General features: G+C 38.6%; 4 protein-coding genes across 9 annotated transcripts; 2 read left to right on the top strand and 2 right to left on the bottom strand.

Annotated features, from left to right (window-relative positions):
* The first annotated feature begins 578 nt into the window (after nucleotides 1-578).
* LOC135631350 (expansin-A11-like) lies at nucleotides 579-1,783 on the top strand. The gene is made up of 3 exons (XM_065138952.1): nucleotides 579-765; nucleotides 850-1,171; nucleotides 1,251-1,783. Exons 1-3 carry the CDS (start codon nucleotides 624-626, stop codon nucleotides 1,558-1,560), a joined length of 774 nt encoding a protein of 257 aa, XP_064995024.1. The 5' UTR covers nucleotides 579-623; the 3' UTR covers nucleotides 1,561-1,783.
* Nucleotides 1,784-3,693: 1,910 nt separating this feature from the next.
* LOC135630894 (putative UPF0496 protein 2) lies at nucleotides 3,694-5,445 on the bottom strand. Its single transcript, XM_065138178.1, has 2 exons — nucleotides 5,247-5,445; nucleotides 3,694-5,022 (listed from the first exon to the last, which is right to left on the bottom strand). Exons 1-2 carry the CDS (start codon nucleotides 5,314-5,316, stop codon nucleotides 3,839-3,841), a joined length of 1,254 nt encoding a protein of 417 aa, XP_064994250.1. The 5' UTR covers nucleotides 5,317-5,445; the 3' UTR covers nucleotides 3,694-3,838.
* A 2,350-nt stretch (nucleotides 5,446-7,795) lies between these two features.
* Nucleotides 7,796-11,272, bottom strand: LOC103971142 (uncharacterized). 2 transcript variants are annotated; one of them, XM_018821856.2, is made up of 7 exons: nucleotides 11,078-11,272; nucleotides 10,944-10,992; nucleotides 10,714-10,840; nucleotides 10,540-10,610; nucleotides 10,382-10,454; nucleotides 9,032-9,155; nucleotides 7,796-8,245 (listed from the first exon to the last, which is right to left on the bottom strand). In XM_018821856.2, the coding sequence occupies exons 1-6, from the start codon at nucleotides 11,247-11,249 to the stop codon at nucleotides 9,042-9,044; spliced, it is 606 nt and encodes a 201-aa protein (XP_018677401.2). In that variant the 5' UTR covers nucleotides 11,250-11,272; the 3' UTR covers nucleotides 7,796-8,245; nucleotides 9,032-9,041. The 2 variants fall into 2 exon arrangements, with proteins under 2 accessions (XP_018677401.2, XP_009383379.2); XM_009385104.3 differs by having other exon boundaries at nucleotides 7,796-8,151; nucleotides 11,078-11,271.
* A 142-nt stretch (nucleotides 11,273-11,414) lies between these two features.
* On the top strand, nucleotides 11,415-20,265 carry LOC103971119 (bZIP transcription factor 27). Of its 5 annotated transcripts, none has more exons than XM_065140105.1 (5): nucleotides 11,415-11,635; nucleotides 14,407-14,555; nucleotides 17,697-19,668; nucleotides 19,744-19,821; nucleotides 19,944-20,265. In XM_065140105.1, exons 3-5 carry the CDS (start codon nucleotides 19,213-19,215, stop codon nucleotides 20,064-20,066), a joined length of 657 nt encoding a protein of 218 aa, XP_064996177.1. In that variant the 5' UTR covers nucleotides 11,415-11,635; nucleotides 14,407-14,555; nucleotides 17,697-19,212; the 3' UTR covers nucleotides 20,067-20,265. The 5 variants fall into 5 exon arrangements, with proteins under 5 accessions (XP_064996177.1, XP_064996178.1, XP_064996176.1 ...); XM_065140104.1 differs by having other exon boundaries at nucleotides 11,417-11,635; nucleotides 14,410-14,555; XM_018820558.2 differs by having other exon boundaries at nucleotides 11,417-11,635; nucleotides 14,410-14,555; nucleotides 19,927-20,265.
* Nucleotides 20,266-27,172: the final 6,907 nt, after the last annotated feature.

Here is a 27,172-nt window from a genome sequence, read left to right as displayed (position 1 = left end):
GTGTCAAGGATCTAGGTTGTGGTTGAACCTTATCCCAAACAACCATGGTAGTAAAGTGTGGTCTTCCAGGATCTATCTTGCCAGATGGTTATGACCGACTCTGTCGGTGATCTTGAGTCAGAATCCATCTGGTTTTGCCACTTTTCTTTAAGGACTGATGATCTTCCATGACCATTTCTGTCGGTGATCTGGAATCAGAGCCCATTTGGTTTTACCACTTGAAGTGAAACTGCACCTGATGAGCTCCCAGGCTTGTCCATCACTCTCGCCTGGACTGCCTTCATCATAAATCCAAGCCAACCAACCCTGTCTTGGTTGCTGGCACTACAGAGAGATCAGGAGCCATGTGCAGGGACACATGACCATGTGATCCCTCTCATCTAATAATTCCAGTGAACTGGAGCACCAAATGGTTCGCATTGCAAACGAAAAATGGACCAAAATTGCCACAGATAAGGTCTAGAATATAGCTATTGGGCACCCCACAAGGGATGGATGTGACTGCATCATGCCATGTGCAAAGCTTGCATCCATTATTGGCTTTCTCCTTCTCGTATAAATCCCCACCATGGATCTTAGCATTCAGTAAAGAGAACTAAGCTTGAGGCAGTTTTATCTTTACGATGGATAGCGGTGTTGGACTTGTGCTGTTGATGGTATTGGCGGTGAGCTCCATGTTCTCCGTCGTCGAGGGCTTCAAGCCATCGGGATGGACGAAGGCCACCGCGACGTTCTACGGCGGAAGCGACGCCTCGGGAACGATGGGTGGGATATCCGTCGGCGTCATGCATTGTTGTATCTTGTTAGCTTAATCCAATACGGCGCTGAGTCGCGGTGGATGGTTTGTAGGTGGAGCTTGCGGGTACGGCAATCTGTACTCGACCGGGTACGGCACCAGGACGGCAGCTCTGAGCACGGCCTTGTTCGGCGACGGCGCAGCGTGCGGGCAGTGCTACAAGATCATCTGCGACTACAGGGCGGACCCGCGGTGGTGCCTCAAGGGCGTGTCGGTGACGATCACGGCCACCAACTTCTGCCCCCCGAACTACGCCCTCCCCAACGACGACGGGGGGTGGTGCAACCCTCCTCGCCAGCACTTCGACATGGCGCAGCCCGCATGGGAGAAGATCGGCATCTACCGCGGAGGAATCGTGCCGGTGATGTTCCAGAGGTGAGTCTCCTGATTTCCCGGTGACAGTCTTCGTCTTCCTGGTTTCGTCGAGTGCTCGACCGATGGGATATTGACGCAGGGTCCCGTGCAAGAAACATGGTGGCGTGAGGTTCACCATCAACGGGCTCGACTACTTCGAACTGGTTCTCGTCAGCAACGTCGCTGGCCCTGGATCGGTCCAGTCCATGTCCGTCAAGGGATCCAAAACCGGGTGGCTGCCGATGTCCAGGAACTGGGGCGCCAACTGGCAATCCAATGCCTATCTCAATGGCCAGCCTCTTTCCTTCAGAGTCACCACCACGGACGGGCAGACGCTGGTCTTCAGTGACATCGTTCCGTCTAACTGGGGATTTGGGCAGACCTTCTCCAGCCGCTTGCAGTTCAGCTGAAAGGCTGGGAAGCTTCCGAGTCTAAGATTTAGGTTGGCTGCGGCATGCGAAATATTTTGCTCGACTTGCCCGCCGTCCTGCGAAGTACGTGTGTTGTGGATCGAAGCTGTCGCTTGAAGCATTAAGTGGAGGTTATCTTGCTCGCTTCTCTTTGAAGATTAAGAGAACGTCAATGGCATTGCTTTTGCTGTGAAATAAATGCTGAGCGTTGTATTAAAAGAATATATATATATATATATATATATATATATATATATATATATATATATATATATATATATATATATATATAAAACTTGATAAACTCTTGTAATAACATATTTGTTGCTATGAATTTTAATAATAAGACCATGGAACGAAAAGGTACAAATGTTTGGCTATTAATCTTTTTGAATCTTTTTAAAATTAACATGGGTTATAAAAAATAATGGTAAATTATAATCATGCCACAATAGTTTGTACTGAATGTTGGAGAAGGTTTGAGTCAAGATTAAGCCTATTCTCATTAGCTTCAATAAAAGTATTCTTCAAGGCATCTTTTCCTCTCTCTCTCTCTCTCTCTCTCTCTCTCTCTCTCTCTCCCCCATCTCTCTCTTTGATAGAGCAGGTGTGATTCAGACTCGCTAATAATTGCTCACTCCTTCCAACCGCTGTTATCCAGGGAGGTTTTGCTGGATTTCCATCGTATAAAGATACATATAGTGGAATGTGATGACATTTGTGCTTTGGCTTTGACTAGTGTTCTTATGCCTCATCATTAATATTTCCTGTTCTGTTGAATGATTCCTCCTCTACCAATCTCTAGCCAGCATCTAGCTACTCTTCATTCAAGCTAAGTTTGCAGATCTGCTGCAATCAATCACTCAGTAAATGAAGTACCAGTGCGTTTAAAGGACACAATGACATAATCCAAGTCATAACTCCCTCTTCTTCTTCTCCCTATAGATTACCACCTACCCTTCACCTCCTTCAGACGACCTTTCCCTGCTAAGCTTGTACTCCATTTCGCCATTAAGGAAAGCCCAGCCTAAGCATCTCCTGCACCTTGAATCAATCTCATGGCTCAAGAGTAAAACTACGTACGCTTTATATTTATTAGTCATGAGGACTGAGCAGTGCATGCGAGAAGGTGGGTTTCTGCAGATGAGCTCCAGGTTATAGAGGAGGAAGCCTTCATGGTGCAGGTCATGCACTTCTCTGCAATGTGGAGAGGTCAAAGAAGACCCCCTAGTAAAGATTGGTGTAAGAGAAGACACTGTGTCTTGTTTTGTTGATGGGTTCCCTTCCTGCATTCCGAAGGTCTTCTTGTTTGTTCTGCTTCAGTTTGTTTTGTGAAGGTCTAAAGTTTGAATGCATGTCATATTCTGCAAGTTGAATAATTGTGTTTAGCTCTTTGTTGACTGTATATTTGTATATATGTAAGATTATTCCTTTTATTGTAAGATTTACTTGAGTTTGATGTACAAATCTTCACAGATGGATCATAGATGGTTCAAGTAAAGGACAAACTAATGGGTATGTAAGGCTCTGATGTTCAGCCCACTAAAAATTAAACATAGAAAATAAATTTCATTAAAAATGAGTAGCCAATGCACAAGACTTCTGAGTCATTAGTCTTATCCTTCCATATATTTAATTTGTTTCTCTGTGCTTGGTATCAATTTCATTTGTCATAAATAATTAGTGGAAGTAGTCAAATATTTTACTTGATAATGGAGTTATAAGTCAGCATGTGAGCCTAATGTATAATTCTTGGCACACTAAATAGGTAATTCATTCCAGATGAGTACATCCAGGCAGCTAATGATCCTATATGAACATATTGGTAATGCAGTAAGAAGTACTTTAGCAACAATTAAAACTGAAATTACAAGCATTATATTATCTACTAAATTAGGTTATCATGTTTCTTCTCTTCTCTTAAAGTTGTCCAATCAGTTAAAATTAGCAAGCAAGTGAAACCATAATTCATTTTTTTTCCTTAATATAGCAAGATTTGTGTCTCTTAGCCCACATCTCTTTGATTAGTATTACTTAATAATTAAGTAGCACAAAAAGAGAACAATATGAACCATCAATTTGCATGAAGTTGATTAATCAATCATCCAATGTCCAAACTTGAAACAATATTTGTTGATCATGTGATGCGGCCTAATTAATCGAGGGGGCCAACACGCATCTATCAAAGAAATATTTAGTCAGATTTTATGTACTCAATCGAACTGAGAAGAAAAAATTATGGAGAACTCAAAGAATATGCGCTATCAATCAAGCAATGTCATGGCATTGTCTCGGCTGCCGCCGGGGAAGGCACAGCATTGGCACCCATCGTCATCTCCTGCGCAACCATCCTCCTGCTCCTGTTGATCGTAATCAAACACAAGTACACATGCTCCTCCAGCTCTTTCAGCTGCTCCGCCATACCTGCCGTCCCGCCCTCCACCTCCCTCGCGGCCTCCCTCACGAGCTGCCGCTCCCTGTCCCTCAACACCATCCTCGCCACATCCCGCTCGTGCTCCACCTCGTCGTGCACCCGCCGCACCATCCGGCTCATCGTGTCGAGGTCCCTCCCCACGATGTACGCGCCCTTGGCCGCCGAGTCTACTTGTGCGCCAAGCTTCTCTAGGTACCTCGCTTTCCCTGCCCTCGCCCAACTCATGGCCGTCAATGGTGCTGTCGTCATTATCGCCGGAGCTATTGCCACCACAACCCCGACGCCGATCACTGTGTGCACCGCAATCACTAGTGCAACTGCCACGGCGATGCTAATGGTCAGGATTCCGGTGGCTTTCCTGGTCAAACGGATAAGTCGCGCCCTTCTGAGGATTCTCCGGTGCGCTGCCGTGAGTTGCTGCATCAGACGAGTATACTCGGATTGCGCAGAGTGAAAGTGAGCAAGGTTTTGTGGTTGGAGCGGATTCTCTGTGTTGACGAGGGAAGCAAGACGGTCGAACGCGGTGCAATCGCTGTCATCAGAACAAGAAAACGATAGTTTGTAGAGAAGATGTCGGATCGACCGATGGTGCACTCTGGTACGGTTGATGGAGGCCAAAAGATTCGTGCAGGCGGTGCAGGCCTGTAAGGTGACGTCAAAAAATTCGAGGAGGAGGGAGTGGACTTGGAGGTGGGCGCTGCGGTCGTCAGTGACGGCCGTCGCAGCGACAAGCGATTCTTGACTCGGCTCGAGAAGGAAGTCCGGGAGGTCAGCGTACGGGAGAGGAGACGACTCACTAGGCCGGCTCGAATCTAGCTTCTCCTCTGTAGAACCGCCATCGTCGTCATCACTGCCATCATCCTCCGAAGACGAGGAGGCGATAGATGAGACAGTTCGCCGGAGCTGTTGATGGACTTTGGAGCACATGTCAAGGAAAGATTTGGTTCTGAGTGTCTTCTTGTACTCCTCATTGACATTCAACGGGCTCCGATAATGGTTAGGGTTCCTCGCCATGGAGAGCTGTCCTCCTGTGGGAAGAACGAAGAGGCAGACAAGCAAGAAAAGCCAGAGAGATAAGTCCTGACATCATCAGCATGCTTACTTGAGGAGAAAGTAATGCAATCGTTTAACTTCCTGTCATCTCACCAAGAAATGATTCCTGCTATTGGCTTTTTATTATTAAGCTTTAATCCCATCTTAATAAAATTGAGATACGACCAAACAAAAAAGAAGAGATTAAAATGTTCCTCACCAGCCGCTAATGAGTCGCTGGATTTGGATTTGGATTTGGATGAGGAAGAATGCATCCACTTCCACCGCATCGCCTTCTCTTCCAAACTTGACGCTCGTACTTGCAGCGAAGCTCACAAAATAGATGCAGAGCCTATAGAACCTGCAATGACTTGAAAGCTTCAAAGCGTCAGCTGCACTGCCGTATATATAAGGCAACCAGAGTCTGCCGGAAGAGGAAGGCAGGCAGGAGCTTTCTTAAAAGGCACGGGAAGAGGCGGCTGCAGAGTCCCCACCACCACAGGACGAAGCCGTGGCACGCGTAAGAAAGCTATGGATTCCTCCTTCCTCCCCACGCGCCTCCATCTAACTGTGATTGCCGCGTTATCTTCCTTAACTTTGCCTCCCTCTTCCTGCCAACAAGCTTGCATCTGAGTGCAAACGCCACAAGCACACGCTACATGGTGAAGCCTCGGCCACCTCTCTATCCTCTTCCACTTTCTCACGCTCCTCCTCTCCCTTATCCCTGTTTCCCTGTGATTTTATCTTTTATGGCCATGTAAATCCACAGAAATCTACTGTTTCAGCACATAAATAGAGTCGATTTGACAAGGGAAGCAAGTTAAAAGTCAATTTAGCATGTAACTTTATCAAAAGTCAACATAATTCTATAAATGTATCTGATGGATGTTCCATGTATCGAGAAAAACACTCAAGCTAAGAATATTTTTCCATGTTTATAAAAGAAAATCAAATCCTTTATCATATAAGAATAATTAGCTATCAGACAAAAATCAACATTCTCTCTTGAATGAAATCTTGTGCATTAATTTTCACAACCTCAAGATCTTCGAAGAGAAAGAAAACATAAAGAAAAATTAAGAACGGTATTGGAGCATCTAATCCTTGACTTTGAAGGAATCATCTTTCTTCATCAGTATTATATTTGAGAGTTGAGCCTTAGGATATCTTTCATGCTAATATTAGGCCATCTTTATCTAGCTGTGGCCTTCAACGGGAACTCCGGAGAGAGAAACGGACATGTTTCCGTGTCCACATATATATAGAAAACAAGGTTTTGTAATATAAATGTGGCCATCGAGGAAGTCGTCAAACAGAAATAATGGAGACATCATACTATAATTCGGAAATCATGTTGTATTATATTTGTAGGACGAGCAAGTAGAAACTTTGTTGAGTGACTTGTTGCATTATCATCTACATAGCTAAAAATAAGATGCTCATGAAGGTATTGGTTTCTTGTGGAGTCAGGGGGTGAAAACCAAGAATCGAGTTGCTTCCGAAGCACAAAAACAAGATCTTTAATGTTTATAATGTATATGAATTTATATTATTTCTGAAAATTAAAAGAACAGGAAATAACCCATATAATGCAAGAAATATTTGCTACAAAAACAAAGAAAAAAGATTGGGTTTGAGTGGGCACGGAGTGCACTTCACCATCAACAACATCCTCCTCCTCGTCCTCCTCCTCAGGATCTCAATCTGACACAAACAAAGCTACGCAAGGTTCAACCCCTCTCATGCATATCCAACTAATGACGGTGGGGCACATGTCCTGTCTTCCCGGTGACTTGGCTGCTGCTCAGTTTTAGTTCCTCAAGAAAAGGTTTCCGTTCCGTGCGATGGGCGGCAACAGAGACGAAGAGTCGTGATTCATGTGAAGCGATTGGGTCACACGCGGGTCACGTCCGAGTCGAGATGCATGCGATTGTGATCCAAATTTCCAGCTCACTGTTAAGCAGGACTTGGCGCACCGACGTCAGCCGCAGGCCAAGTCAATGGCATGACGACTAATGCCCCGTATTGTGGGGCCCACGTTGCCGACCACTTTACAGAAAGTCAAAAGGTCACATAAATATTGCGTATGCTGATTTGGGCCACGGTGGCGACCAGTATCGTGGGGCAGTAGCGTTCTGGCAAAGTTGGAAGGCGTGACGTAGTGGTAAGAAAATAATACCTTTTTTGAAGACTTGGACGTATAAGGTTTAGGCTATTTGATTCGAAATGATACTGGGACTGTTTGATTACATGTTGTAAATATTTTGAAAGGAGAGATTGCCTGCACTTGGAACTGATACCTATGCTTGAGGTATTACGACTTGCCTTGGAGTAGGGGGTGGACTTCTGATTATTGAAATCGACTCATTTGAGATGGTCAAGTTGTTGACACCTTCAATTATCTCTCATTAAAAATTATTTAACCTTGTTAGAACGATTAAATGATCATTGTGCTGATTGATTGCTTGCTTGCTTTTGCCAAGTCAACCAAAAATTCTTATTTTTGAAAAAAAAATAAAGATTGTATATACCTTACTCTCGAATTACTAAAATGTCCATTCATATAGTCAAGACAATATTTGTGGCTAATAAGAGGAAAAAAAAAACAACAGAAGGTATTTAGAGTTGACAAACCTACACATGTATACAGTATATTATAGCATTTAGCAGATGTACATCAAAAGTTGTCCTTGTTTACTTTGAACATTTAGGTATAGCACACACTCGCACTAATCTTGACAGGTTGGATATATGGCAACTAATCAATGATACCATAATAACAGTTTGAATCACTGATATAATAAAATTAATCAACCATAATAACATACCTGCAAAGAGTCATACTGGAAACAAATGTTTTACAAGGAAAAATGGAGGCCTTCCCTAGTTGAAACATATCCTCAGGACCTTAAAAGATGCAGCTTAGTATGAATCCTTGGTTATCCCAAAAAGAAAAAAAAAAAAACTTGGTTATAGCTGATGCTTTAATTATTATTTTTGGGGATCCAGCTGGGGCCTAAGACTACATGATCATTGGTTGACAAATCTGAAAGAGCTGTGGTGTAGCATTGTCACTTTCTTCTTGCAACTGGCAACTCCTCTGTTCAGATAGCGGTTACAGAATCCTGCACCAAAATGCCTCTTATAAATGGATACAACACCTATGGCGCACAATGAGGGTGTGGCTTTATGACGAGAATCTTTGGCAACATTCTGGTTCTACATGCAGAAAGCAAATTCAGAGAGATTTTGTAACTACAATCAGATGATACTGGGCTCCGATGACTAAATTTAGTGCTAGCCAACAATAGGCTTTAGAAAATCCACGAGCAATATAAAAACGAGAGTCAACTAGGAATAAGTTGTTTTACAACGAACGAGAAGGATCAGAGACCATAGTTTTATATTTCCTTTTAAATGGTCAAAGAAGCCAACAGGTTGCAAGAAGCACACTTCAAAGTAGCACAACACATTTTTGAATGAACTTAAGAGCAAAACATGTGCAACTGTAGAATTGAATGCAAATACTAATTTTATGCCCAAACTCAAAAACATGACACCAGTAGCAATTGAAATGTTATTATACATGTCAGTCTCCACAGTCAGCTTCTGTCTAGTAGGTGAACAAGATAGTTGATTATATTTGAGAATGAAAGCTCCTAATTAGTGTGACTCCATTGTCTGGATGTGAAAAACAGAAATTATGAATGAAGATCCACAGATTGGTACTTGCAGTGAATAGATGCCTTGTGAATGACCTTGGTTCACCATCTGAGATTACATGTCCATATTTGACTTTCTAATGTTAAGTAGGATTGATAAAATTCTACCTTTGACAATTAAGCAAGGAAGGGAATACTCGGTGCAAAGTATAAAGTTTGGTTCACCATCTAAGGTTACATATCAAATTTCCATGTTTGAGTTAAGCATGTTTAATAGGATTAGCAAAATTTCACCTTTGACAGTCTGTTTATTTGTCCAGTGATAAGTCATAAAAGACAATACCTTTGTCGTCTCAAGAAAGGCCTCTCAATTTCTTGTAGTCTTCATGGCTCAATAAGGAATCTTTGATCTTGGGCCAATCTATTGGCTTTGGCATTATAATTGCTATGTATCCTTCTCTGTCAGCCTACGCATACAAACATGTACATGGATCAGAAAATAAGAGATAAGAAATCTGTATTTTAACACTAAAATGATATTCTTATTCTGCTGCTAAAGAGGCATAATTTTCACGTTGCTATACCACAATAGAAAAATGACTAACGCACAATAAGCCATATACTAATCATTTAGATTTCTATATTGAATATTTCGAGTAATTTAGCTTTGTGTGTCAGATTATCTACAAAAATAAATAAATAAATATCCATATCATTTCTTGTATATAATTGATATTATTTGGTCTTCCTTGCCCTAAATTGAGATCTCTAGCTTCATTGACCTAAATCAATGCACCAGTGCAATGCTCACACATTTTCTTCTTGCTTTGTGTTGCATCTAACTTTTTGCAAATGCAGTCATATCTTGCTCTATTTACTACACATACAAGATATCCATTATGATAGTCTCTTCTCAAATAAACTAGCTTTTAATATACCCAGTTTCCTGAATGTTTAAACCTCTGACTAATAAAGAATTTTTGGCTTCTATCTTATAAGATTTCAAAACAATAAAGTCATATTTGCCTGCCACATACAATTTTAACCACCCTGCACCAGTAATACAAGCAATATTAATATATGCTTTTCATCAACTGAACAATATATATTCAGCATATATTCAACAAAACTGGTCCTGATAAATGTTCTATTGGATTCTTTCTTAAAATCAATTCCTTTCATCAATATTTTGGTTTGTTTCATGGTTTTTAATTTCATTTCGACCAGTATGTACTGGGTGATATTTACCAGTCCGAAGCTAAATATATATGCAGACTATGCCTTCTTGCTTGGTTAAAAATAATTATTATATTTTAATTTTAGGGTTAGAATCTTTAACAATCTCTCTCTCTCTCTCTCTCTCTCTCTCTCTCTTTCTCTTATGAAAGAGGATTTCTCCTCACACTGTTGCTAGTCTGCCAAATACTCCTCTTTTCCTCCTCCTAGTCCATTCCTCTCCCTCCTCCTCTAGCTCTCATCCTCCCCCTCCTTTCCTCTCCTTCTTCTAAAATAATTGTCTAAAATAATAATCACAAGAAATATCAAACTACAAAAATTAAAAACCACATCATAAATTTAAAAAAAATCCCCAAAAACGGCTTCTATCTGATCACTGATTAGATAGATTGTTGTACAAAATCAGGACCACGCATTATGTATTATCTTCATGAGGAAAAGGGGAACTCATACTTACTGATGAATTAAGTAGATCAGGTTGCTTAAGTAATCTGTCATTTACCTCTAAGAGGGAACCTTTGACACAACACCTGCAGAAATCAGTCACCAAAATGATATATCTAAACATCACTACGGCTTAAATTTGAAGACAAACAGAGCTCCAAAATTTCCAACCTCACAATAAATTCTTTTCCATTTGCACAAACTTTACACAATGAAGTTTTGGCATCGAAATGCTGTGCATTCTGCAAAACCAAGCAATTCCATCATCGCTCAAGCCTCAACAAACAACAATCCATCAAGCTTAGCACTTCAACTAATCGACAATCTTCTTCAAAGTTCACTTACCCTTTTGCGCTTTCCGGTGACCTTCATCTCGCTCCGGTCAGATTTCCCCACATTGAAATTCACAGCTGTTACTCCACCTTCCTCTCTCAAGGCGACATGGCTTGGAGCCAAACCGACTACACACAATCTATGATCATAACCCGGAACAAAAACGGAAAACATAGACAGATTATGTCTCAGTTTACAGAGTGGTAAAGAAAAGTCTGGTTTTGGTTCATGTCTTGTGTTACCCATTGGCATGGCGATATACGTACTGATCATGCCCTGGCTTCAGAAAGTCTGAGTAATAAATTTTATGAATTTGAGAGTTCCTCTTCGAAATCCTTCGATCGTTGATGAAAATTTCCCAAGGTTTAAGGAGTACCTGCGGCATAGTAGCGAGCGAAGTTGGACTCCACAGCCGATGGAGGAATTGACGGGAGATCCTTTACATCTGGTATGAGAAGAGACCTGAGCTCCTCGTCTTCTACTATATTGTCCATTTTCACTAGAGCATCGCTCTGTAGGGGTTCGCCCTCTTCTCCACCCCCTTCCATTGTCGAAACAAAACGAGGTCTTTCGAAGCCGAGAAAGGTTCTTATGGGTTCAACCATCAAGTACCCAACGATCAGGATTAGATCTACTGGAGGCTTAAGGTAAATCCAACGGTGTCAGTTTATTTTCTTTACATGGATTCCTTAGCAGCGGCCGTGAGAGAAACCCATTAAAAAACCCTGATCTGTTGTCGGTCGAGTAACAAAACCTCATCTGAACCCTAATCTTAATCTCGCAGAAGATGGCGTTCGCAGGGCGGTGGTTCGTGTGGCCGCGAAAAGCAACCCGGGGGAACGACACTCTCCAACGAGGCTCTGTGCCGATCACGGTCTCGCTGACGCCGCTCGTCGCCCTGTTCCCTGCGAGGAGGAATCTCATGAAGTCTCATGTATGATCGGATCCCTAATCCGTGGCTTTCTCTATTGTAGATTCTCAACTTCGTTTTGTACATCAAATAACTTGAAATAGAAGAGGTGTAAGTTCTCATTGAATGGGAATCATATGAAACTTGCTCCTAATTATCGAAGAAGAAATGCAAATTTGAATCTTTTTGGGTAGTTTTTTCTAACAGTGCAAGAAATTGCACTGATGTACAGAACGCAATATCTCATAGTTGATCCCTTCAAGAAGTCTCACGTCGAGAATCTATTTCTTCTTATTTAGATTGGCATTATGTATAGAAATATGGGCATCAGCCAATTGTAAGGGCATTTTTCATGTACCTCAGAGAATCCTCTCATCCATCGTTAGCATACTTATCACCGTAAAATTTATTGTTGCTAGTGTCTCAGCGTATTTTTACCTAGAAAATATTTTACTATATTGGATAAGAAATCATTCGTGCTTTTCTGTTACTCTTTTTATCTTTCGCTTTTAGTAGATTTTCTTTTGTTATTTTACTGTTGTAGTTTGTTGGCTCTATTTCATGATATCATGTGAAAAGTAGCTGTAGCTTTCGATTATCCTATCCGTATGGTAACATTAATAAATGTTGGATGTGAGGAGGTGCACTGGCGTTTTTTGGTTTGGAAACTTTCTTGTGCTAGTGGCATAATTTTTGCTTCTTGAGTACCTTTTTAGAATTTAAAACTAGCAAGTAATGCTTATACCTTGCCTTTTCATTGGTATGCTTGTTCTTTTCTAACTTCTATTCAGATGCTTGAAGGTGGTAAATTCTTGTCATCTCAATAACATATATATTTACCTCAACCTGATGAATGAAGATCATGTATGTGCATAGGAGCTTGATTATTCTGCCAGCATAAGATTTGGGACCTTTTTACTATATTATTACTTGTATTCATGTCGCCATATGACTTGTAATTTTTCTTAATTTTCTGATGGTACTCGATGAAGACTATGAAATATATTGAGCTCTGCTATAGACATTTATACAGGACATGCAATTTGTCAGTCTTTAACTAAAATTTTGGTTTCTTAATCCCTAGGAATATATGCAGTTAGATTTTCTGGTTTCTTGAGGTTACATAGGACTGTTATCTCAGCCCTATGCGTTCAGTTGGTGCCTGCATTAATGGACCCAATCTTTGGAAACTTAGATTTAATGCCAAGGACTGTGGAATAAGTGGTTCAGCCTTGTGTTTAAGGGCTGCCAGAGAGCACTAAAGGCCTGGAATTTTTTTTTTTTTTTGTCTCAGATCATCTGCCCTTATTAAACAATAAAGTAATAATTTTGAATGAACTAGGACTTTGATGAATATATCTTCCTTGGAAAGAAAACAAGCAATAGTGTGATACATCATTTGTTTGATGCATGTCTTGTGTCGCTTGTCATAGATGTTGGTGTTTTCAGTTTTACATTGCATGACTCACATTCTAAAAAGTTTTGAACACTAATAAAACATCATCATTTTGTGTAGTGAAGTCACGAGTTGTTTGGGCGCTCGCCCAGGCGAGGCCCGAGCGCTCGCCTGGGCCCAAGCGTTGAGCGAGTTGAGCGGACACCTGGTTAAACTCATGCCAGTTCGAGCTTGAGTTGAACCAAAGAATCGTATCTGATTCGATTAAACTAATTAGACCCTTAATCGGTGGCTGCAGAGTTCGATTAAAACATGTCCACACACGAGACCTAATGCAGAAACCCTTTCTTACATGGTTTTTGTAGGCTAATTACAGATTACCCCATGTAGTTAAACCTCCTTAGCATTCCAATCCCTAGACTTTGAAAATTTACATTGAAATCTCTATAATTATGAAAGTGGAACATTTAACCTCATCTACCCTAACATCGTTGGCTTTACTGATGAAAGATATAATACGTGACAGCATGTTCATGAATAACACGAAAACGATAGGCAAAAGGGTAATTTTATTGGTGATGGTGAACAATAGTGCCGTGGGTGGCTGTTGTGGTGGTGGATGGCAAAAACAACACAGTAGTCGACCTTGTTGATCTTGATCTAAACATTGACAACGAGGAAGCAGAGCAGTAAGACATGTGCATAACACGCCTCATATAATTATGAAAGTGAAATATTTAATCTCATTTATCCTAATATCGTTGGCTTTACCGATGAAAAATAACACGTGACAATATGTGCATGAATAACACGAAAACGATAGGCAAAAAGGTAATTTCAATGGTAGTGGCGGACAATGGTGCCGTGGGTGGTTGTTGTGGTGGTGGATGGCAAAAACGACGCAGTAGTCGGCCTTGTCGATGTCGATCCAGACATTGACAACGAGGAGGAAGAGGAGGCAGAGCGGTGAGGCATCTGCGTTGGCGCCGAAGGAGAAAGAATAGGGAGGTGAGGCATTTACGTCAGTGTCGCACCGCTTTGCCTTGTCTTCTTCCTCTGGTGTTGCTCTACATCTGTGTTAGCATCGGAGGAGGAAGAAGAGGCAGGTGACTACCGTGTCGTTCTCGTTGACCACCACCACAATAGCCACCAACGACGCCACTGTTTGCCACCATCGTTGAAATTATCTTTTTGCTCATCATTTTCATATGATTCATGCACGTGCTATCTCGCACTGTATCTTCATTAGTAAAGTTGATAGCACTAGAGTAAATGGGGTTAAATGTTTCACTTTCATAATTATAAGGATTTCAATGTAAATTTTTTAAATTTAGGGATCAAGATACTAAATTGGTCTAACTAGAGGGGGTAATATGTAATTAGCCTCGTTTTTGCACAGCAGTGGAGTTTGTCCCATCGGCGAACAACGACAGCAGCGACAGTGTCTTCCTTCAGCAGCAGCAACAACGTCTTCCTCCAGCGGTAGCAGCGACGTCTTCCTCCAACAGCAGTGGCGGCAGTGGCAGCGGCTTCTTCCCCTCCCTCCCGGTATATCTCTCTCTTTCTCCTCCTCCCTCCTCCCTCCTACCTCTGCTTCATTCACCGCAGCACTCCACAGCCACTTCCCTATTATCTCTTCTCCTCCTTCCCCATTCACTGTAGCCCTCCTACGTTCACTGCAGCCTCTTCCCTCTTCCCCTCCATCTTCCCGTTCATCGCTGCTTTCTTGCCCTTTCACCGCTGCCTTCTTTCTCATTCACCGCAGCCCTCATACAGTCTCTTCCCTCTTTCCCTCCCCTCTTCCCCGTTCACCACTGCCACGTCTTTGCTGTTTGTCAATTTGAAACTAGAATAGCTGCCTGCTTGGCTGTTAGTCTTTGTTGTTTGTCTATGTTTGTGAGAACAGCAGCTGCTTGCTGTAGTGAATCAGTAGTGAAATGTCGATTATGATTGCTATTGCTGTAGTGATTAGTGCTACTTTTTAGTGTCTTGGATTGTCGTTGCAGCTTTAGATGGTGACAGGATTGAGATGATGAACAAGATCTTAATGATCTTTGATGTTAATCTCACTTTATTTTGTCATTTTGTTATTCGATATGGACAACATAATTTGGTACTTTAAATGAATGCAAGTTTGATGTGATAATTTTGTTTTAATTTATTTTTATTAATCGTGATATATAATTTTTAAATTATAAAGCTCTTCACTTTGCTCGAGCGAGGCCTAGCGCCTCAGCCATTTTGGGACTATGGCGCCAAAAGGCGCCTAGCGCTTTTAATCACTGATTTTGTGGTAAAATATTATCAGATCTAAATCCTATGTGCATTTTGAAATTTATTTGGTTCAAAAAGATGTTAAGGTGTGCAAAATATTTAAGTAGTTTTAATGGAAATTCTGATTTAGGGCTGTAGAAGCGAGACTATTAGGAGAGACCTAAAGCTAGTCTATTGAATGGAGTTCTGGGAAAGAGGAAAACGTGAAGCTAGAATTTCAATGTACTTATTACATAAAGTACAGAGTTTCAATACTGAGATAGGATCATTCAGAGACTTGTAGTAGTTGAACGCTAAATGTTAATTAATCAGAAGTCATGAGCTCTTTTGTTAAGAAGCAATTTTTTTTTTTGAGGAACCCTAATCCTAGTCTATTGATGGAGTCATGGAGTTAGAACTTGAATATGGTATTACTTAAACTACCTAGAATTTGAAATACTGAAGTAGGATCAGACAGAGACTTATAGCAGTTGAAAATTAGACTTGATTAAGCTGTTTAATCTGCAAATGAGTTTTTTAAGAGAACCCTTGCTTAGCGAATGCTTTCATGATTGCTTTACAGTTTTCGTTATCTTATTGGTGAGATTTATGGGTATGGTTGAATAACCCATTCTCTTGGGCATCATAGATTTAGTGTTTATGGTTACAGGACATGCAATGGGTAAGCTTTCCACGTACTGAAGTGAAGTATCAATTTGCTGGATGTTTTATTCCTATAAAACTGATGTAAAACGAATACAAGGAGACTACCAAGATAAATTGGTTCTCCGCATCTGTAGAGATTCTGAAACTATTTCCCAAAGTATGAAACTTTCTGGCTGCTACCAGAAGTCCATATCTTGACCTCATTTGCAATCAAGAAGTGGAGAAACAGAGATAAATGAAGTTGAAGCAACATATTTTTCATTTTGTGTTACTCTTACCTGCATACTAGTTTGACAAGGGAGTCAAAAGGTGTAGGTCTAGAAGTCATCAAATTGCAGAGTACATGCATTTTTATTCAGTCCATCAGACAGCAATAAAGTTTAACCAAGAAAACATAAAAGTTGAACCAAAAACTTAAACAACAGAATTCTGAAGCTTGTTTTGTCTTCACACCAATGGAAGATAGTGTACTATCTTGATTCATTTTATTAGCTAGTAAATTCTTCTCTCAGATCATACGAAAAATCATTCCAGGCTATTTGTAGTTCATAGGACATGTGTTCTAAATTAAACTATTTAAGATGAATGGATGAGGCTGGATGCTGACTGTTGATGAGTTGAAACTTGCTGTTGGAATAAAATGACAGGTGCTCATATTTATGCACAACCTGTAATTCTTGAGTTATTTTTTATCCTTGATGTCAAAAAGGACATCAGAGATAGGTGCATGACATGGAGACCAAAGACCTCTAGATTTGTCTTCATGAAATAATTATACATTAGTTTTTAATGGAAATTCAGAATTTTTTTTCACTCTGTATATATGTGTATATTACATTAAGATTATACGCATACCGCGTATTAAGTTTGTCTCTTCAGCAGCAATTTGGAAAGATCTTTTAGTCCATTTTGTGCTATCATTTGCTTTCTTATCTTTTCAATATTGTTACTTCAAAAGATTCAAGCGCTTTCTCAAATAACAAAAGACCAAAATAGAAGCATTATATGTCTTCTTTTAAGCATGAAATGTCCCTTAGGCGAGGTAGGGACTGTGTAGTGACTCTCTTTAGTTCCTGTAAGGATATAAACCGCAAAACTCTTATTGTCTTATCTTATTTAGATTGGTTCAATGGTTGTTTTTTGTACCCCTTTCAATTCACTTTTGACATTTTTGATATATGTTCTCGAACATGAGTTGGGGTGATCTCTCTTTCTTTCAATAGAACTAAAAGTTGGCAGTGGGTAACCTAAATGTAGCAGCTATCTATATATTTAGGATGAATGGACATGGGTGGAATTGGCACTGATCAATTCAAGTATAGCAAATATTTATATACTTTGGCTGATAGGTCATGGGTTTAGAGGTCAAAGATGTTCCATCACATCATAACATTAGGGTTCCAGTCACCTATATTAATATAGAATAATTGGATCAGAACAGAAGCCATACAATAATTGGTGATCCTAACCCTGTATTTTATGATATCTAACTTGACAAATGTGACATTCTTTTGACAGAAATAATATATTGACTTCTAAACTTTTCATACAAGAGACTTTGCATAACAGAGCTCAAAGTAAAAGACAATTTGGATGATCACTTGGTCCTCCATAGATTTTCTGACAAATTTGACTAACCAGTTATTTAAAATTTTTCCATTTGGCTTTTATTGCATGTTGAAATCTTAGATGGAGTAAGTTACACTTTCAATTTGTTTGACATATTTGGTTTTGATCAAACTGTTGTTCATGGTGCATGTTGTGTCGCAGCCCAATCATTTGGCCAGATGAAGGAAGCAGAAGGTGTTTCCACCAAAAGAGAGGGAATCATGCAGCTCCTCAAATTGCATTGCACAAAGCTCCTGTCCAAATCAATTTGATTTGGCATTTGCTTGTCGGAACCCAAACCAGATCACCTTCACAACCTGAGACAAAAAGGAGATCTGTTGGCTTTGTTATCAGCAATCCCATTTCTGCCCTCATGCACTAATCTTTCTCTTTCCTCTCACAAAAACACTGCTTTATATCCCAGAATTTGCTCTCAAAAGCTCTCTGTATCTTTCAGGTGCAAACTCGATCCATGGAATCAAGACGTCTCTCTCGATCGGAATAGCTTCTTGTCCGTGTCCAATGATCATGAGAAAGTTGTTGGGACTTTACATTTGGTGCGTGTATTGAAATCTAAGCAGGAGGTGAACACAATCTTATTCCAGCGCGCATGCACGGCGGAGAACAGCGAACGATTCCCCACCACCTGCCATCTTCCTGTCAGATGAAAGCTGCCTCCCTGTCCGTAAACCATGGAGCCAATCAAACCAAGGCGCTGCAGATTCTGAAATGGTCACATCCCAACAGATATCCTTTCCCCTTCTCCGCCACATCCAAAGCTGAGTCCTGTTCGTTTTTGGAATGCCGCCCATTTCCTCCTCCCTGCCATGAGTCTTGTTCTGACCACAGCCCGATGAGCAGCAGAACATATCCAGAAAAAGCCACAAGGAAGCAGAAGCATGGAAAAGAAAGAGGGCAGGCACTTTTACTGCGCACCTGGATGCCACGGAAAAGATGATAACCATGGTTGCTCCTTTGCTGCAAGCTAAATTGTCATACTTGATAGCAGTAAACTCCACTGTGGAGCTGCAGAGTTCAGATAGATACTCAAAACAGATAGAAGAATTCTTCAAGTACTGCAAAAACATACCAATGTTTGCTTTTCAGACCAAATTCAGGTGCATCTGAAGCATCTGAAGACCTCAACTCCGTCTACATGCTCTGACCAACACGAAGCAAGTGAGAACTGTTATCTACAGATTTGGACATGGAAGGATTTAAACGGGAGGAATGTTCCTGCGGATCTGAATCGCGAAAAGTGCCTTTCACGTCATGATCTGAATCGCGGCCTCTGATCATGGTATGTGACTCACGATGTGATCGGAGCGGCAGTGCGATTCTTGATGTGTGCCACATCCTGTCGTCTTGAGACGAGCCGGGACGTGGAAGCATGTACCACGAAGGTAAGAACAGGATCATCTTACAGCTTTTATGGGGCACATTAAAAGCTCTTCCTCGGACCAAGGATCGATCAACAAGCAACACTAGCGAGCAACAGCAAGTTGATGCTTTCGAGTACTATATTATGTTTTCCTGGTCCTACAGCCCCTTTGCAAAGCACAACATGATAACCAGTGTGCTTTTGAGTCGGTGCCTCACAAATCTGCAGTGAAGTGCCTGCCCTCTTCCTCCAGGTTTTCTTCTCGATTACTTGCTCTGTTTACCCTACCTGATATGCATGGAAGAAGTTTGGAAGGACATAAGCCTCAGCACCCTCCACCAAGACGTGCCCTCAACCCCTCTCCTCTCCTTCCACCACCACCACCACCGGACCTTCCACACTTCCAACCCCACCACCACCTCCTCTTTCGGAGGCATCACCCTCGAGGACTTCCTTGCGGATGCCCCCAAAGAAGCAACTCGGGTTCCTCCTCCAAGCAGCCGTCCTCCGGCTTCGATTGATCCCAGTCCTGACAACTCCGTCAGGTTCTTTGGCTATGATCTCAATACCAGCGCCTGTGATTGTAAAATCAGTGGCTCTTCCTTCAACGACGCTCACTCTGAGTGCACGAAGAAGCGTTCACCGGAGCAGCAGCCTAACAGGAGCATCGACGGCCAAGACGGCGCCGAGCGCAGGAAGAAGCGGATAATCAAGAACCGCGAGTCGGCTGCTCGATCGAGAGCCAGGAAACAGGTACTGTCTCTTCCAATGATGACCACTCTCAAATGGGTTCAAGAATTCTAACCTCGATCGTCTTCCACGAGACAGGCCTACATAAATGAGCTTGAGCTAGAAGTTGCTCGTCTGCTGAATGAGAACCATGCGCTAAGGAGAGAGCTTGAAGAGGTAACTTTTAACTCCATCCTTGTTTCTAGAGCGACATGTTAGATGATCTATTGTGGTTCTTCTCAAAATCTGCGACAGCTGCGTATGACAGTAGTAGCTTCACAGAACCCCACTGCTTCCAGGCGTGCGCTGCAGAGAACTGTAACAGCTCCATTTTGAGTTGGAAAACCAAGAAAAGAAGGTTGCCTTTGGCAGCAAATCCCACGTACAAGCCTGCTCTCCGATCTGTGTTCCAGTGCTTCTGATCTGTGCTGGTGTAGATATGGCAGAGTCCAACAAAGAAGAAGAGAACAGCACAGTATATTGATATGTACACATAGGTCCGTGTCTTTGCTTTCTTCCAATGTGTATAATTATCGCCACTCGGTTTGGTCTTGCTTGTATAGATATATAAATTACTTGAACAAGGAAGAATGGTACAGATCTGTGTTCTTTGCTTTGTCCCGATGGCATTCTGTCAAACCATGAGCATTTCTTCAACCTCTGACACTTGGCACTAACGCCTGTGTGAATGTGAAGTAGTTGGTGAGGAACTTTTGAGCATTGATGGCTTCCTGATGGGTGTTTGATGTTTGCATTGTAATGAAAATGTAGCAGAAAGAAAGAGATCCAAAACTCATTCACCTAGAGTTATAATTTACATAAAAGATGTAATGATCCAAATATCCTCTCCCTCTACCAATAGAAAAGAAACCTTGCCTGGAACTGGATTAAGGAGAATACATATAGAGATCACTAATTAGAGGTGACAATAGATGAAGTGAAAAAGATTTTGCAGTCATGGCTGCGACAGAAGAAGAAGAAGAAGATGAAGAAGAAATGGTTACAGAGTGACAGAGAAATCAGGATCACAATTTCGTTCCTAAGAGCACAAGAATCACAATAATGTATGACTCCAAGTGTACGTACACCATTGTTCATGCAAAACACTGCGAGTTAGGTTACGAGACGTCGGATATGGTGTACACTCGGAAGCGCACTAGTGTTCTCTACGTCGCATCATTCAACAGTAACATTCCATCTGCTACTCTGACGCCATGAAAAAGACGAGAAAGTGGCAGTGCCACCCTCATCTCAGGAATCAAAAGAAGGGGACAGCAACCGGTAGGAAGCTTAAGAGATGCATGGTTAGCTGACTTGTACGGTTTCATTTCATGGGATTCTGAGAGCACTAAGTATCGATATTGCCTCTGCGGTGATCAACCAAGAAACGAGAATAGCAGCAGCTGATGTCAGAATTGTCACATCAGCCATGGCATCTTCAACAAAAAGAAGAGAGGGAAGGGAAGAGAGAGGAAAACAAGTTGCGATGTTCCATTCCAGTGATTGCTGGGATCAAACCAAAGCATGCTTCTGGATCTCAGCAGTTGGATGGGGGTGGGGGTCGTTCTTGCACATATGAGCTTTTGGGGTGGAGGGGCGGTGAGATGCTTGGGCGCATTGATCCTAGAAAGTAGGAATCAAGAATCACAGGAAAGTTCGACTTCTTTAGCAAATATTGAGCGGTCTTTTGCGAGGAATAAGTTCTCCTATTCCAAAAATGATTACATCCAAATCTAACATAAGATCATGATAAGGATAAATATAAAATAATAATTTTATTTTTTATATATTTTAATTTTTACTCAATTTATAATTTAAGAATTAATCACATGATTTGAGTGTATAACGAATGAAATTATCATCACTTTTACAATAAAATTATCCTAATATCAAAGCTCCAAGCAAAGATTCCATCCTCTCCTTACCCTTCTCCTATTTCATATTGTAATGAATTAGTTTCCTTATCAAAGCTTCATCGTTGATCTACCCAAGTGATAGTTTGCTGATTTGCCTTGATCGCTCCTTCCTTGCTAATTTGGCCAAGCGATAATATTGATTTGTCCGGCATCAACGATTCATCATCTGTATCTTCTCCCCATTGGTGATTTGTCACATCTCATATTTATTTAAAAAAATAAATCATCATTTCGTTATTCATTATTTACAGAAGATTCTTTTATTTTATCTTTCAATTCCAATCCCTATCTTTATAGTACTAAATATTTTTTAACTGAAAAGAAAATCTTTCAAATGTTACAAGTGATGAAAAAGTTTCCTCTAATCAAACCTCAGATATGTTAAGTAGTCGATTAATTTGAAAATAAATATAAGATAGAAACCCATGAGTAACCACATATGGCAATAGAAACCTTAAAAATTATAAAAATAATATCTAATATTTATAATATACATATATATCAATAATTTAATATGAAATGATAATATATCAATTTATTATGAAACTCATATACAAGAAAAATAATGATAATTATTATATAATAAACAAAATAATACACATACAATATATCTCGATGATATACATAATAATAAAGTAATAAAAGCATACATCATAGTATATGGAGAGGTTTATTCTATAGGATGGATTTCTCTAAACAACGGATGGAGGGAACTTATATTACACTCCAAACAATAAAAGAAGTGGTATCCCTCACTTGTCCAAGTGGAGATATGTTTCTCCCAATAGTAAATGGAGGAATCATCTAACTGTCATGTCTGATAACCTATTAATCCCCAAAAGGAATTACCTTACTAACCCTTAGTAAGGATATATAGTCAATCATGATTATTTATTCATATTCATCCATTCATTCATGCATGTATCCAAAATATAGTATGATAAAATTTTATGAAGGATCATTTTTGAAGTATGATCTACTAAACTATGTCTATTGGTGGCTCCATACTATGATGGACCCTTAGCTTCTTTCATAGTTTACACTTCTAATATGGATCACTTAGCATAGTCATATATACTACATGGTAATAATCATATTAATATCATTAATTTAATCAAAAAATCAATAATTATTTTTAAATAATATCTTTAAATTATAAAGCAACGAGATATCAACCTTTTGATAGTTCTTAATCAACTAGAATCCAAATTGGAATAACTCAATTGACTTGAACCAAACTCAATTCAATTGGGATATGATGAAACCAAACTCAAATGCTCATCGAGTTGGTATAAAATTATCCTAGACTGATCTAATTTAGATTTGATTAATTTTAATTAGGTCAAGTAGGCTTGTATCGATTAAGTTAGTTTGGAATCATCATGAACTAGCTTGGACCAATTAAACATAGTGTGATCTCTCACTATGATCAATCTATTCTATATCACTCCATAATGGTTACATCCCTTCTATTACATCGATTCTACCTTATCAAATCTAATTTGTTTGATTTGATCTATATCAGCTCCACCTTAACTATCAAATTTAATCTATTCTAGATCTGATTAAATGTGATCATAAGGTGACACTTCATCATGTGCTTCATCTACTTTCTCAAGTTCTAACACTCTGGTTGTTATTTCATCTAGAAACAATAGGTTTTCTCAATCTGCTAAGCTTATATCTATCAATGCAATCACTCTAATTCATTCCAAGCTATCCACAATACGTTTTCTTAATATGCTAAGCTTATATCTATCAATGCAATCACTCTAATTCATTCCAAGCTATCCAAAGGGATAATTATGCATCTTAGTAAGAACAATTCAACCTTCTTTTTAAATCTATTAAGCTATGTCAATAGTTCCCTCAATTGTCCATCTAAAAATATTCAAATAATAGGAGGACCAACCTTAAGAGTAAATCTTAATCAAAAATTATAATTACATCAAGACTACCTTATTCTACAAATCATTCAAGCAGTTATTAATTATATAGCACTACTAATCTCTTCTTGTAATGCTGTAGCAAAAGCATTATCTACTTTGTAAACTACTTTCACCGATCACTCTTACACTCGTATGCTAAGTCATATTATTTACTTTGATTAAAACAATCAAAAAGAAAGTTTTGTTAATTACATGCAAAATCTAAAAATTATTATAAATGACTTAACTTTAATCAAGGTGTTATAATTTTTAAATTGGCATATTAATTTTATATGACTTAAAGTACTAATCCAAATACTTAAATTAAATTAATAATAATATACTTATTAGACTCTTATAAGTTAATCTTAGTCATACCTATTTCCGATGTGGGACTAATCAAGGTATTACAATTACACTATCAACTCTCTAACTATAATGATAACTTTAATCTAAATAACTTAGAAAATAAATTCAACTATAATAATCACTACAACTATCAATAGTTCTGATGTCCCAATGACACCAATCAACAAAAAAAGCCATCTACAAAACTTTAATATATTTGTTCTAATGGAAAATGTGAATATCAAGCTCTAATAACTTATCTTTCATTATATAGTATATAATATCTTAAATCATCATTATATATACCTTAACTAGTTGACCCTACTAAATGAAAGCACTAACATTTAGTTGAAATTAGTCTCACTCACCTCTACTAAGTTTTCACACCATTAACCTTTTGGTTAGTAGTCTTTATACATCTCATTAACCAAATTCTCACCCTAATCGTACAACACCAATCATTATTTGAATGACTATCTTATAAAATCTTAAACTTTAAAAAACTTTAACTATTTGATTACTTATGTTATCCCTAGTTATGCCCCTATGGTTCACACAAGTTAATACCAAGATTGAGGTCATGCATCTTCATTAAATGCACTCTTAAATATAATACTTTTTTGTGCTTCGATCCTTAAAAGGCTTTTATATCACATCATGATATTTTTATTAAGTATACTTTTTTCTTTCAATATCTTGCCCCTTCAATAATGTGAGCTGCTATAATAATCATCCATCATTGGATTCATATATATACACATCAAGCTCCCTTAAGCACACCTCTTATCACATCAACCAATAGTTTCCTTCTAGACCTATACTCACTTGTTACTCTAGTTGAACAGTACCTCACCCCTTCTATGACTTCTAAATCCATCTCTCCATCATCTCAATTTGCAACATTTGAAGCAATACCCTTAGCACCATAAATAATATCTTTATCCTCTTCTCGATCAAGTGACACTAAAGTTCAGCAGCCTGATCAGGTACGTGTCACTAACTCTTCACTGATTCTCATATTTTTACACAATCTAATAATACCATTAAGCCTAAATATCACACAACAATATGCTCACAAATTGACATTCAAATCAAGATAAATTTTTAATCTTCATACTATATAAGCTCTCTACCCAACTCTATCGAACCCACAAACATAACCTAAGCCCAATAATGTTATATGAATCCTTATATCATCTCATCTCACAAAACATACTATTGAAAGTGAATCTTTTGAATGAAGCAAAATTTAGATGAATCCATTACTAGATACAAAATACGTCTAGTGGTCAAAAGAATTCATCAATGACTAGGTATTGATTTCATAAATCACTTCAATCTATTTGTTAAATCGATAACAATTTGATTTATCTTAAGTTTGGCTATCACTTAAGGTGGGCATGTACACCAAATAAATGTTAACAATATTTTTTTTAAGGGATCTTAATTGAAGTTGTATTTATATAATAACCCTTTGGTTTCATCCACTCTCAATATCTAAATCATGCTTGTAAAATATGAAAAGTAATTTATTGACTTCACCAAGCTCCAAGAGTTTGGTATACCAAACTTGCTCATTTTTTATGTTAGTCAATTTCGTCAACTTTAAATTCGAAGCTCTTTATTCTTATGATAAGGATATACTATATTTCTATTGATTTATATAGATAATATTATCATCACAAATAATAATTACATAGAGGTCAAGTAATTTCTTAAGTAATTATCATATCGATTCTCCGTTATAGGCCTACCAACCTTAAGCTATTTTTTAGGAGTGAAGTAACTTTCATATCTTTTGAATTTTTTCAATTTAAAAGAACATTCAAAATCTATTATCAATGATGAATATGCATAATGCTAAAGAAGTTATCACTCTACTCTCCTCTACCGAGTTACTTATATGATAATAGTCTTATTACGGATCACATACAGTACCAACAAGTACTTGGTTCCTTATACTATTTATTTTTTATACATTCAAGTATTTTATTTATAGTTAATAAATTATCATAATTTATACACCAGCCTTCCAATACTCATTAGTCAATATTAAAATATATTTAATGATATTTTAAAGGAGCTCTCAATCACAAACTTCTTCATAAACACTCATTCCTCATTCTTTATAATTTCATGGATACCGATAAGGTAGGAAATACTGATGACAGAATATCTATATCAACTTATATTATCTTCTTTTGATCATACATAATTAGTTAAAGTTTCAAGAAATAGAACACAATCATAAAATCCACCACTGAAGTTGAATATCGAGTCATCACTACCATAACTATAAAACTTAATTTGATTACCAATTTAGTATATGAACTTGGCATCACTTTTGAATCCACTTCAATAACATACTATGATAATATCGGTGTCACTCACCTTTACTTTAACTTGATGTTTCACTCTCGTATGAAATACATTATTATCGATTTTCACTTTATCAAAAAATAAGTTGTCAAAAGGTAATTATGTGTTTCTCATATCTATACTTATAACCAACGAGTGAACCTCCTCACAAAACCTCTCGCGCATAGGATATTTCAATCACATCATTCCAAGATTGACATTCTTAGCGAAAACTCAACCTTATAAAGGTATAATAAAGGATTATGATAAAGATAAATATATAATGATAATATTATTTTTTTATATATATTTAATCAATTTATGATTTAACGATCAATCGTCATGATATATGTGCATAATTTGAGCACATAATTGAAAAAAAAAATCTCTCTATTAAATCTATATAAATATACATTACAAATCATCATCATTTTCATAGTAAGATTTTCAAAGTCAATCTACAACATAATAGTGGATGGTTATTATAAGTTAGTCCAATGAAAACCCAATAACTTGGCTCACCAATGGCCCTAATGGCCCTTATTGGAGACCATGGGAACTCAAAATTTATACAATTTAAAATTTATATGATTTTAGGTTTGATAAACTTAAATAATTTTTTTTAGCTATTACTGATTTGGAGTTAACTAGGTCTTCTTTTGTGTTTATCTCAGTTCAATCTTAGACGAAGAATTATTCATTTGACTTTGAAGGTGTCAGTAAGATCGTATTGAGAGTGTTTCGATAAATATCTCTGATGCCTAAGTTAGTGTATAGTTCAATGATATATAGGAGGCTTAAGAGCAATGTTTAAATATATTTGGGGAATATACTTGGGAAACCCTTTTATAGTTATCTATATTGACCATTATTATGATGATAGACATCGATCACGAAAGGTGGATGTAATAATGTATTTATCTTAGATTCAATCGCATTCGTATAGCACCAAATCCTAGATGCAATAATGCATGATAT

Source organism: Musa acuminata, chromosome BXJ3-2 (genome assembly GCF_036884655.1).
Source record: "Musa acuminata AAA Group cultivar baxijiao chromosome BXJ3-2, Cavendish_Baxijiao_AAA, whole genome shotgun sequence".
Taxonomy (NCBI): Eukaryota; Viridiplantae; Streptophyta; class Magnoliopsida; order Zingiberales; family Musaceae; genus Musa; species Musa acuminata.
Note: the sequence above shows the minus strand (reverse complement) of the source record. Positions and strands in the feature narration are given on the sequence as shown.

Excerpts from the sequence above, each read along its gene's own strand:
- LOC103971119 (XM_065140106.1), top strand. The coding sequence starts at position 19,213 with ATGGAAGAAGTTTGGAAGGACATAAGCCTCAGCACCCTCCACCAAGAC. Across the intron at positions 19,669-19,743 it reads GATCGAGAGCCAGGAAACAG|GCCTACATAAATGAGCTTGA; the intron begins GTACTGTCTCTT and ends TCCACGAGACAG. Across the intron at positions 19,822-19,943 it reads TAAGGAGAGAGCTTGAAGAG|GCGTGCGCTGCAGAGAACTG; the intron begins GTAACTTTTAAC and ends CACTGCTTCCAG.
- LOC103971142 (XM_018821856.2), bottom strand. The coding sequence starts at position 11,249 with ATGGAAGGGGGTGGAGAAGAGGGCGAACCCCTACAGAGCGATGCTCTA. Across the intron at positions 10,841-10,943 it reads GTATATCGCCATGCCAATGG|ATTGTGTGTAGTCGGTTTGG; the intron begins GTAACACAAGAC and ends TTATGATCATAG. Across the intron at positions 10,611-10,713 it reads TCACCGGAAAGCGCAAAAGG|AATGCACAGCATTTCGATGC; the intron begins GTAAGTGAACTT and ends TTGGTTTTGCAG.
- LOC135631350 (XM_065138952.1), top strand. The coding sequence starts at position 624 with ATGGATAGCGGTGTTGGACTTGTGCTGTTGATGGTATTGGCGGTGAGC. Across the intron at positions 766-849 it reads CGACGCCTCGGGAACGATGG|GTGGAGCTTGCGGGTACGGC; the intron begins GTGGGATATCCG and ends GATGGTTTGTAG. Across the intron at positions 1,172-1,250 it reads GTGCCGGTGATGTTCCAGAG|GGTCCCGTGCAAGAAACATG; the intron begins GTGAGTCTCCTG and ends ATATTGACGCAG.
- LOC135630894 (XM_065138178.1), bottom strand. The coding sequence starts at position 5,316 with ATGCGGTGGAAGTGGATGCATTCTTCCTCATCCAAATCCAAATCCAAA. Across the intron at positions 5,023-5,246 it reads CAGCGACTCATTAGCGGCTG|GAGGACAGCTCTCCATGGCG; the intron begins GTGAGGAACATT and ends TTCTTCCCACAG.